Source organism: Oncorhynchus mykiss, chromosome 17 (genome assembly GCF_013265735.2).
Source record: "Oncorhynchus mykiss isolate Arlee chromosome 17, USDA_OmykA_1.1, whole genome shotgun sequence".
In the NCBI taxonomy this organism is placed as follows: domain Eukaryota; kingdom Metazoa; phylum Chordata; class Actinopteri; order Salmoniformes; family Salmonidae; genus Oncorhynchus; species Oncorhynchus mykiss.
The window spans coordinates 51118280-51131025 of NC_048581.1; the positions used below are offsets into that span (position 1 = coordinate 51118280).

Sequence of the window (12746 nt, forward strand, 5' to 3'; positions counted from 1 at the left end):
TTGCCAATTTTAACCGCACATTTGTTTTTAGTGTACATTGATTTAATAACATCATATCTTTTCCCTCCAATACCACTTTCTATTAGTTTGTAAAAAATACCTTTGTGCCAAATTGAATCAAATGCTTTCTTGAAATCAACAAAACACGAGTAGATTTTGCCTTTGTTTTGGTTTACTTGTTTGTCAATTAGAGTGTGGAGGGTGTAAATGTGGTCTGTTTAAGATCATTTTGCTCAGGACGTTGTGTTGGTCAAGGAAATGGTGTAGTCTGCTATTTATAATACTGAATTTTCCCCAAGCTTCTGTTAACGCAAATTCCTCTGTAATTATTTGGGTCAAATTTGTCTCCATTTTTAGATTGGTGTGATCAATCCCTGAAACCAAATATCGGGGAAAATACCTGCAGTGAGGATAATGTTGAAGAGTTTGAGTATAGCCAATTTGAATTTGTGGATGTATATTTGATCATTTCATTTCAAATACCATCAGCACCACAGGCCTTTTTGGGTTGGAAAGCAAGTAGTTTTTCCAATAATTCTTCTGCAATTGAGGTATCCACAGGATTCTTATAGTCAGCTCTCTCTAGCAGCTCGCTCGCTCTCGCTCTAGCAGCTCACTCTCGCAGCTCACTCTCTCTCTAGCAGCTCACTCTCTCTCTAGCAGCTCACTCTCTCTCTAGCAGCTCACTCTCTCTCTCTAGCAGCTCACTCTCTCTCTCTAGCAGCTCACTCTCTCTCTCTAGCAGCTCACTCTCTCTCTAACAGCTCACTCTCTCTCTAGCAGCTCACTCTCTCTAGCAGCTCACTCTCTCTCTAGCAGCTCACTCTCTGTCTAGCAGCTCACTCTCTCTCTAGCAGCTCACTCTCTCTCTAGCAGCTCACTCTCTCTCTAGCAGCTCACTCTCTCTCTAGCAGCTCACTCTCTCTCTAGCAGCTCACTCTCTAGCAGCTCACTCTCTCTCTAGCAACTCACTCTCTCTCTAGCAACTCACTCTCTCTCTAGCAACTCACTCTCTCTCTAGCAACTCACTCTCTCTCTAGCAACTCACTCTCTCTCTAGCAACTCACTCTCTCTCTGTTTTAAACATTTTTTACCCCCTTTTTCTCCCCAATTTCGTGGTATCCAATTGTTAGTAATTACTATCTTGTCTCATTGCTACAACTCCTGTACCGGCTCGGGAGAGACTAAGGTTGAAAGTCATGCGACCTCCGATACACAACCCAACCAAGCCGCACTGCTTCTTAACACAGCGCGCATCCAACCCGTCGGAGGAAACACCGTGCACCTGGCAACCTTGGTTAGCGTGCACTGCGCCCGGCTCGCCACAGGAGTCGCTGGTGCGCGATGAGACAAGGATATCCCTATCGGCCAAACCCTCCCTAACCCGGACGACGCTATGCCAATTGTGCGTCGCCCCACGGACCTCCCGGTCGTGGCCGGTTCTGACAGAACCTGGGCGCGAACCCAGAATCTCTGGTGGCACAGCTGCGCTGCAGTACAGCGCCCTTAACCACTGCGCCACCTGGGAGGCCCAGCTCGCTCTCTCGCTCTCAAGCAGCTCGCTCGCTCTCAAGCAGCTCGCTCGCTCTCAAGCAGCTCGCTCGCTCTCAAGCAGCCCGCTCGCTCTCAAGCAGCCCGCTCGCCCTCAAGCAGCCCGCTCGCCCTCAAGCAGCCCGCTCGCTCTCAAGCAGCCCGCTCGCTCTCAAGCAGCCCGCTCGCTCTCAAGCAGCCCGCTCTCTCTCAAGCAGCCCGCTCTCTCTCAAGCAGCCCGCTCACCCTCAAGCAGCCCGCTCTCTCTCAAGCAGCCCGCTCTCTCTCAAGCAGCCCGCTCACCCTCAAGCAGCCCGCTCTCTCTCAAGCAGCCCGCTCTCTCTCAAGCAGCTCGCTCTCTCTCAATTATCTCCCTGTTTCGGAGGACCTGAGCCCTGGGACCATGCCTCAGGACTACCTGGCCTGATAACTTGCTGTCCCCAGTCCACCTGGCCGTGCTGCTGCTCCAAATGCTACCTGTCCCAGACCTGTTATTTTCAACTCTCTAGAGACAGGAGGAGCGGTAGAGATACTCTGAATGATCGGCTATGAAAAGCCAACTGACATTTACTCCTGAGGTGCTGACCTGTTGCACCCTCGACAGCCACTGTGATTATTATTATTTGACCCTGCTGGTCATCTATGAACATTTGAACATCTTGGCCATGTTCTGTTATAATCTCCACCCGGCACAGCAAGAAGAGGACTGGCCACCCATCATAGCCTGGTTCCTCTCTAGGTTTCTTCCTAGGTTCCAGCCTATCTAGGGAGTTTTTCCTAGCCACTGTGCTTCTACACCTGCATTGCTTGCTGTTTGGGGTTTTAGGCAGGGTTTCTGTACAGCACTTTGTGACATCAGCTGATGTAAGAAGGGCTTCATAAATAAATGTGATTGATTCTATAAACTGGTCTTCCTGGCTGTGGGGTCTCCCCGTTAGTGTGACACAGGCTCGCAGAGGGAGTGTAGTCTGAATGAATGTGAAGGGGACTATATTGGGATGGGATTTAACTGAACCACAAGGACGACTGCTAATCTGAAACAAGGCTCCTCACAACGGCATACTGACACGGGCTGCCAAGCACACAGATAGACAACACAGTATAGACTACACAGTATAATTACACATGTACACTCACACACTCACTCTTATTCTGTAACTCCCAAACCCAGAGGTCTTTCTACGAGGGGTGAAGTGTGTGTGTGTGTGTGAATGTAGTGGGGCTTGTCTGGTGATAAGCAGATTTATCCAGTCGTTACTCCCTCTAATGATTTATTATCCAATTACCCAGCCATCTTAAATGGGGGCACTTGGAGTAAATTGGAGAGTTGCAGAGATGAGGTTTGGGCAAAATTAGCTTGTCATGGCTGTTGTGTAAGTTCTCGCTAACAATTCTTGTCTGAGAAAATAGAGGGAGTAAAACCGGAAGGAAATTTGTTACAAGGGAACCATGAAAACAGACCGATATGAAAAGAGTGTTACCATAGCGAATCCGACATCGGCCTTCTTTAGGGCGGGGCCATCGTTAGTTCCGTCGCCTGTCACAGCCACCACCTGTCGTGTCTCGAGGACGGTGCTGTCCATGATACCTGAGGGATAGGAACAAGACCACACCCCTCAGATATCAGTACACAGGACAGCAGTATACACATTCTCTGAGGAATGGAATTTTGTTGGATGAACATAACTAACAAATGTCGGTCCCCCAATATTTTTAAATGGCCTTTTACCCATTTCATTTGCTTTTTCAGTGACTGAAATTCAGTGGTTTTTTCCCCAGTTAGTCTTCTAGTCAAGAGTCTCCATATTCATGACCAACACCTGCGTTATGCCTCACCTGGCCCGTAACTCTCTCTCCACCCCTCCACCACCCCTCCACCACCCCCAACTGAGATGAAACAGGCTAGTCTTTGAAGAAAACTGGGTTGGGCTGAAGGGGATGGCAGTGCTAGAGACCCCTGGGTCTGCTGTGTGTGTGTTGATCACACATGAAAGAGAACACATTTTAGGAAGGAGGAGGGGAGTAAAAACAAGAAAAGGAGAGATGTGTGACAGCTTTAACCCACCTTTGACCAGAGTGTGTTTGTCAGTGGGAGAGGAGCGAGCCAGCACACGCAGCTTGGGCCACACCTTATCCAGACGCTCTTGCTCCACCTAGAGCACAGGAGGACACGGAGTCAGAGGGACTGAATCTCGAGCAATGAAGAACTTTTACAAAATGCATCACTCCCAATGTTAGTACTACTACTAGGACATAATTTAAGTCCCCAAGCCTGTCTCATCTTTAATATATAATAAAAAAGTCCTGTGGTGTGTCTCACCTCTCCCTGGTCGTTACGGATCAGCTGGTTGAACTCTTTGCCCTCCAGACACAGGAAGTCCTCACCCGGCAACAGGATGCCACACTTGGTTGCTATGGCGCGGGCAGTGTTGATGTTGTCCCCGGTAACCATGCGCACGGTGATGCCGGCCTTCTGGCACTTGAGGATGGCATTAGGTACCTTTAGGGGAGGGAGGAGAGAGTCATGACTTGAACATCACTACAAGGACATTGATCATCCAGTATTCTGTCACAACAACACTCCTTGGTATAGTATCAGTGCTGATCTCAGGCCAGTCTGTGTAAGGTATATGTTTGTATCTGAGTGATTCTGTATGTATATTCCCCTCCATATGTTCCCCACTCCAGGGTTAGTCTCAGTAACAGTAAGTGTCGGATGTTATTTTAGTTTCTCTCTCAGCATGACAATGTGAAGCCCTGACAGCTTTTGCTCATTCGGGCCTGACCTCTCAACCCGCTGTGTATGCGAGACGCTCTCTCTGTGTGTTTGAGTGAGTGTGTATATGTGTCTGTGCTTGTATGTGAGCTTGCGTTTGAAGTCCTGTGTAATTATCCACCCTCAGGCATGTGATGAGTCACTTCTCATTAGACCAATCAGATTACTTATTTATAGATCATTAGAAACCCCCCACAGTTGTCTGCCTGTCAATCACACCGCTGAACCCCAACCTGGCACCCCCACCTCCCACCTCCTCTGCCCTCACATAGACCACTAAACATGTAGCTACACTCTTTGCGTAACCCTCTCACACCCCCAAAGTAACAGAGAACCGCAAAGAAACAATAGAACCTTGACCCACTATGGTGGAATTATCCCACAATAACACTGGCAGACCACCTCATGCAAACATCCACTCACGCCCTAACGCAGAACAACTCAGGGGCATGATGGACTGATACGACGTTAGTTGTAATTAACTAGGCTATTCTTTGTCACCGGAGGTGGGCAAGGTGTCGCCTCTACCGGAGAGTTTTGACAACTGGAAGAGGGACCCACGCATTAAGGACCAGGGTATGTGAACAGTTGGCTAAACTCGTGGGTTAGGAGTTTGAGCTTGTTGCCATAGGTTTATGAACCAAAATAAACCTATATTGGCCATTATGCCAAATGGCTGCCACTGGGCTATTTAGCGCACATTTGCGGTGGTAATTCCAAACATACTATTCCATCTGATGATGTATCCGTTATAGCCTATATAATAAACAGATACTAGCCTACACAGAAAACACATTGTTTATCTATATGTTTAGTCATGTTATAATCATGAATAGCTATAATGCTGGTAATCAGACTTTTGAAATGCCCAGTGGAAGAAGTGAGATCATTGCCAAATGTGGAGAGTCAAAAAGAGAACACAGAAGGCTGTTGTATAAAACACCTGTCTCCGGATTACATCTTCAAACTAAAGGGCAACCATGGCATCCATGACAGAGAGGGAGAAGTGTTCATCCATGTATACGGGTAATTCTAGCTAAATGGTCTGTATGATCTATGTAGTAATATTATTTGTATCTCAGAGATACATTTACATTGCTAGTTATAGCCTAATTAGCTAGCTAGCTAACATTGAACATAGTTGGTTAGCTTTAGACACCTGCAGATTCATGCATGGTGCATGGTAGTATGAGTTAGGATTAATTTATGGTTGATTGTTTAGCTAGCTAGCCACATGTCTAAACAAAATATTCTACTATGCAAGTAACCATTTCACTGTACCGTTTACGCCTTCTGTATCCTGTGCATGTGACAAATAAACTTTGATTATATTTGATATAGTGTGTGTTTACCAAAGACGGTAATGTGAAGAACAATATGACCTGCTTCAAAGTCAGATTAGGATATAGGCCAAGGACTAGATAAAGTATAGTATTTTTACTACTACTTCTTACTACAACTCACCACTTTTAGTCTTGAAATCTTTGGTTGTTTACTACACTACCCTATTCACCATGTTTAGCACATGGCCTCACATGTGAATCCTTAAAGAGATGGGTGGGGCTAAGGCTTAAGAGGATGTGAAGGATGCTGAATGGGTGTAGACAAAGAAGTGCTCTCCAGTAGAGGGCCTCCTGAGTGGCGCAGTAGTCGAAGGCACTGCATCGCAGTGCTTGAGGCATCACTACAGCCCCAGGTTCCATCCCTGGCTGCGTCGTGACCGGGAGACCCATGAGGCATACACTACATGAATAAGTATGAGGACACCTGCTCGCCGAAATATCTAATTCCAAAATCATGGGCATTAATATGGAGTTGGTCCCCCCTTTGCTGATATATTAAAAAAAAAGAATAATAATATTTCACCTTTATTTAACTAGGCAAGTGAGTTAAGAACAAATTCTTATTCACAATGACGGCCTAGGAACAGTGGGTTATTTGCCTTGTTCAGGGGTAGAATTAAATTTTTACCTTGTCGGCTGGGGGATTCAATCTAGCAACCTTTCGTTTACTGGCCCAACGCTCTAACCACTAGGCTACCTGCTTTGTGCAATGAGGCATTGTCATGCTGAAACAGGAAAGGGCCTTCCCCAAGTTGTTGCCTGGAAGTTGGAAGCCCATAATTGTCTAGAACGTCATTGTATGCTGTAGCGTTAAAATTTCCCTTCACTGGAACTAAGGGGCCTAGCCCGAACAATGAAAAACAGCCCCACACCATTATTCTCATCCACCAAACTTTACAGTTGGCACTATGCATTGGGGTAGGTTGCGTTCTACAGGCATCTGCCAAACCCAGATTCATCCTTTGGACTGCCAGATGGTGAAGCGGGATTCGGTGGTGAATGAGGACACAATTTTTAAGCGCTATATCACTCAGTGGTCCCGTTCTGTGAGTTTGTGTGGCCTACCACTTTGCGGCTGAGCCGTTGTTGCTCCTAGACAATTCCACTTCAAAATAACAGCACTTACAGTTGACTGGGGTAGCTCTAGCAGGGTAGACTTGTTGGAAAGGTGGCATCCTATGACGGTGCCACGTTGAAAGTCACTGAGCTCTTCAAAAAGGCCATTCTACTGCCATTGTTTGTATATGGAGATTGCATGGCTGTGTTCTACACCTGTCAGCAATGGGTGTGGCTGAAATAGCCGAATCCACTAATTTGAAGGGGTGTCCACATATTTTTGTACATACAGTGCATTTGGAAAGTGTTCAGACTACTTGACTTTTTCCAAGTTTTGTTACATTACAACCTTTGTTCTAAAATGGATTAAATTGAAGAAAAAAATCTTCAATCTACACACAATACTCAAGTGACAAAGAGTATTTCTCAAATGTATTAAAAATAAGACAAATATATTATTTACATAAGTATTCAGACCCTTTGCTATGAGACTCCAAATTGAGCTCAGATGCATCCTGTTTCTATTGATCATCCTTGAGATGTTTCGAGAACTTGATTGGAGTCCAACTGTGGTAAATTCAATTGATTGGTCATGAGGTCTCACAGTTGACACCATGTCAGAGCAAAAACCAAGCCATGAGGTCAAAGGAATTGTCAGCAGAGCTCCGAGACAGGATTGTGTCGAGGCACAGATCTGGGGATGGGTATCAAAAAATCTCTACAGCATTAAAGGTCCCCAAGAACACAGTGGCCTCCATCATTCTTCAATGGAAGAAGTTTGGAAATCTCCTTAGAGAAGGGCCTTGCTCAGGGAGGTGACCAAGAACCCAATGGTCACTCTGACAGAGCTCAAAAGTTCTTATGTAGAGATGGTTGTCCTTCTGGAAGGTTCTCCCATCTCTGCAACACTCCACTAAATCAGTCCTTTATGGTAGAGTGGCCAGACGGAAGCCACTCCTCAGTGAAAGACATGACAGCCCGCTTGGAGTTTGCCAAAAGGCACCTAAAGGACTGACCATGAGAAACAAGATACTCTGGTCTGATGAAACCAAGATTGAACTCTTTGGCCTGAATGCCAAATGTCACATCTGGAGGAAACCTGGCACCATCCCTATGGTGAAGCATGGTGGTGGCAGCATCATGCTGTGGGGATGTTTTCCAGCAGCAGGGACTAGTGAATCTAGGCAGGATCGAGGGAAAAGTGAAAAGTACAGTGAGGTGATGAAAACCTGCTCCAGAGTGCTCAGGACCTAAGGCTGGAGCGAAGGTTCACCTTCCAATAGGACAACAGATCTCTGAATGTTTCGAGTGGCCCAGCCAGTCTGGACTCGAACATCTCTGGAGCGACCTGAAAATAGCTGTGCAGTGATGTTCCCCATCCAACCTGACAGAGATTGAGAGGATCTGCAGAGAAGAATGGGAGAAACTCCCCAAATACAGGTGTGCAAAGCTTGTAGTGTCATATCCAAGAAGACTCGAGGCTGTAATCACTGCCAACGGTGCTTTCAACAAAGTACTGAGTAAAGGGTCTGAAATCTTATCTAAATTTGCAAAAACATCTAAAAACCTTTTATTGCTTTTTCATTATGGGGTAGTGTGTGTAGATTGATGAGGGGCAAAAACAATTTAATCTATTTTTAGAATAAGGCTGTAATGTAACAAAATGTGCAAAAAGTCAAGGGGTCAGAGTCCTTTTGAATGCATTGTATATAGAAGCTCAAAAATATGAACCTTGTAAGATATACTTGGAAGAGGCTAAATCAAGCAAGTCGGATTGAAAACTTTCTTGTGTCCTTTTCCATGGTGCCAAAAGTTTTAAAAAGTGCAGATTGAGGAACGAACTCGATCAGACCATCAGCTTATAGCCCTCCATATAGCTATGACAGACTTTGCACAAGGGCAGGGATATTGGAAATTTAACCTTTTCACATGCGAGTTCCAATTATCTCTAACGGTCGCCCCAGAGTGAGTTGTATTATGCACGTGATATCAGAATGCACTCACTGTTCCAAAATGTGACTGTTACGCAGCAGGACAGTTAACAAGCACCGCCTGCTAATTATCTATAGGCTATGTTTCAACTTGTCAATTTCAAATTATTTTCATGGTCAAATGCCTGACACACAAAAATAAGGGATTACTCTCTTACTGAAGCAGGAGCCGGGGGGGGGACAGTATAAAGATCCAATCTCACAAAAAAAAGTGATGCCCCTCTCCCATCAATGTTACGATACAAAAATATTGGCAACATGTATTGCTCATAGAATTAAAAAAGTTGTATTTTCTGACAACAGTTTGAATTGAAGTGTGTTCCGCCTTCAATTCCTTAATTTACATAGAAGTAGCCTCCTTCTTCAAGGAGAGCGCTTCCCCATTTTTTCTGCACGTCAAGTATGCAGACATTTGTGCAGTCTTGCAGACATTTGTGCAGTCTTGCAGACATTTGTGCAGTCTTGCAGACATTTGTGCAGTCTTGCACGAACTGGCACATTTTCTGGCTGGCACTCGCATTGTTGTTTTCCTTACAAATAATAACTTTAGACAAGTGTGCATTCCGATCAAAGTAAGTTCCTTATTTTCTGTATATCGTGTTGTCGTTTCTACTGTAGCATACACTATGTACGTACGTACGCACGCACGTATGACTGTTTTATTCACGTTTTGAAGTACTGGTGACAAATAATGCAGTCCAATTATTGCATACATTGTAGTATACTATACAATCGACACCTACGATGTGTGTAAAATACTTTTTTGGTATTTTGTTGTATTGAGTATAATGAGCTAATGCTAAGCTATTTTCCAGCTATGTGTGGCGCCACGTTTGTTAACATTATACAATGCATTCTGGGTGTCAAGTAAACGTCTGTCAGACCAAAGAAGTTATGAGGTGAAGGAATGGTTCACTTATCTTTAGTGTAAACTTCTGGAAGTGAAGGAAGGGAAGTGAATGATCGTAGACTACACACCCCCTTTAAGATCCATACTATAAACAGACCAAACTCTTATTACCTTTGGTTGACGATGGGTAGTTTGCAGCGCGCACAAACTACCCATCGCCGGATTACTTTTGATTTCGAGAAAGTGTTTGACTCAATTATTTTGGTCAATGTTGAGCTCATACGTGATGTGATGAATTATAAATAGTAATTGCTATTAGCTCATTTATATTGTGGTTTCTGTCAGCTGAGAGTTCTCTAAACATGGCCGCTAGTGTTGCATCGATCTTTCCTCAGTTAGCGCTAGGACTAAAGTAGGCTACATTTTCCGGTTCGAATGATTGTGTATGCTGTCGCTACTTCTGTGAATGTCTGAACATTGTATCCAAAAATAAACCGGTCACATTCAAGACAACTTAGTAAGAACTGTGTTTATGCAAAAAAAAAAAAATATTTAAATAAGTGAAAAAAAAACAAATAGCGTGGCTAGCTCAAATACTGACTGTTGCGTCAATCGAAACCGGACATTCTAAATAAACGTTCTAATCACACTGGTTTGAGCGTACGCTGCAGGGACCACTGCAGAATGATCACACCCGTGTGTTGGTACGTCTGAAAAGTTAATCATAGGTAATTGACGGACAGTACATGTATAACGAAAACTAAGGAGTTTATAACAGATTTTTGTCTTGCATAATACAGGTTCAGTGGATCCAATGATGGTATAGGATGCCTTTAAGCATGTCTTTAGAGGCCATTCAATTCCATTTCCATCCCCAAAACAAGAAAGGATTCGGTCAAGAGAGAAAATACAGCAGAATAATACCGAATAGTTTAGACACAAAACAAAAGGAGTTTGAGGAACATATTCAAGAAAGATCTGGTTTCATTTATATAAAAAACTAGCAAATTGGATGGAGAACTGTGAAAAATGAACCTACAGAAAACAGTTAAAAATGAAAACATTGTCTCACAAAAGGACATTTTGAATGAAGAAGCAACATTTTTTTTTACTAATGTTTTCCTTTCAAGCTCTTCTAACCTCTAAGTGTTGTGATATTAATCTGCAACACACAAAAACAATATTGCGAAGGACAAATTACAAAGGACGAACTACGGTTGGCAATTGACTCCTTTCAGACTTGGAAAACACCTGGCCTTGATGGCATTCCAATAGAAATATTTCTCAAACATTTTATGAATTATTCAAAGATCCAGTAACAGCATGTTTTAATTATTAATACATAAATGGTCAAATGCCTCACACACAAAAATAAGGGTTGATTACTCTCTTACTGAAGCAGGAGCCAGGGGGACAGTATAAAGACCCAATCTCACAAAAAAGTGACGCCCCTCCCCCATCAACGTTACGATGTAAAAAGAAATGGCAAAATGTATTGCTCATAGAATAAAAAAAAAGTCTTACTGGATATTATTCATCATGATCAGACAGGATTCGTAAAAGGAGGACATACTGTATTGGAGATAGTTTTCAATTATTTCTAACAATTGACTAATGCTATGAGAGTGTAGGGAAACCAGGCATAATCTTTATAACAGATTTTTGAGAAAGCCTTCGATAAAGTACGGCTAAAATGTATTTATAAGTGCCTGAATAATTTCATTTTTGGAGAATCTCTTGTAAAATGGATAAAAGTCACGTATAACACATTAGAAATAATGGTTATTTCTCTTCAAATTAGGAATTGTTAAGAGGTGTAAAACAGGGTTGCCCTCTTTCACCATACTTGATTGTTATGGCCATTGAACTGTTAGCTATAAAAATCAGATCCAATTATAAAATGAAAGAGTTTAGAAATGAACATATGCTGAGGATTCAAGAGTCCACAATCTTCAACCCTGAGCAGTCTTATTGAGGACCTGGATAATTTCTCCAATTTATCTGGATTAAAATCCAAATATGTATGATAACTGTACTATATTACAGATTGGGTCTCTAAAAGACAAACTTTAAATTGCAATGTTGTCTCCAGATTAAATGAGCGGATGGTGCAGTTGATGTGCTTGGTGTACAAGTTCCTGAAAAGTTGAATGATCTTTCAACTATCAATTTTGACAGAAAACTCAGCAAAATAGATAGGATCTTTAAACCATGGAAAGGGAAAGATCTGTCCATCTATGGGAAACATATGATACACTGATTCAGTCTCTAGTGATATGACAGTTTACATCTTTATTCATGGCTCTACCAACTCCAGGAGAATATTTTTTAAAGAATTTTTCTTTTTGTTTTGGAAGGGAAATCCATATAAAGTAAAATGTGTATTTTTTATGAGTTTGGAGGGCTAAAATGAATAAATATCAAGACATTCAACCTCTCTCTTAAAGCTTATATTATACTGAAACTGTATCTAAATCCAAACTGGTTTTCCAGGAAGAGACTAAGTGGCACATCTGATGTTTAAAAGGTGGCTCTTTGCTGTTATATAGATTAAAACTATCCATTTCCAGTGGATTGTAACCCTGTTTAAAGTATTCTTATTTTTAAATGAAGGTATACAGAGTTTTCTAAAATTACAATTTATCCTCCAGAAGAGGCAGAATCCACACGACCCTTCAAAAGTTTGGGGTCACTTAGAAGTCCTTATTTTTGAAAGAAAATCACATTTTTTGTCCATTAAAATAACAAAATTCATCAGAAATACAGTGTAGACATTGTTAAATGTTGTAAATTACTATTATAGTAGTATTACATGGAATAGGAGTACAGAGGCCCATTATAAGCAACCATCACTCATGTGTTCCAATGTTGTGTTAACTAATCCAAGTTTATCATTTTAAAAAGGCTAATTGATCATTAGAAAATCCTATTGCAATTATGTTAGCACAGCTGAAACTGTTGTGCGAATTAAAGAAGCAATAAAATTGGCCTTCTTTAGACTAGATGAGTATCTGAAGCATTGTGGGTTCGATTACAGGATCAAAATGTCCAGAAACAAATAACTTTCTTCTGAACCTCGTCAGTCTATCCTTGTTCTGAGAAATGAAGGGTATTCCATGCAAGAAATTGCCAAGAAACTGAAGATCTCGTACAACGCTGTGTACTACTCCCTTTACAGAACAGAGAAAACTGTCTCTAAC

At 42.6% G+C, this 12746-nt stretch overlaps 1 protein-coding gene across 10 annotated transcripts in view; it reads right to left on the minus strand.

Moving 5' to 3' along the window:
* Positions 1 to 12746, minus strand: part of LOC110493206 (plasma membrane calcium-transporting ATPase 1) — a 162759-nt gene that overhangs the window by 38166 nt on the left and 111847 nt on the right. For all 10 annotated transcript variants that reach the window (XM_036950054.1, XM_036950060.1, XM_036950055.1 and 7 more), the window contains 3 exons: positions 3851 to 4030; positions 3596 to 3683; positions 3012 to 3118 (listed from right to left, as the gene is read on the minus strand). In XM_036950054.1, coding sequence (XP_036805949.1) covers positions 3012 to 3118; positions 3596 to 3683; positions 3851 to 4030 — 375 coding nt within the window. The remainder of the gene's footprint in view (positions 1 to 3011; positions 3119 to 3595; positions 3684 to 3850; positions 4031 to 12746) is intronic.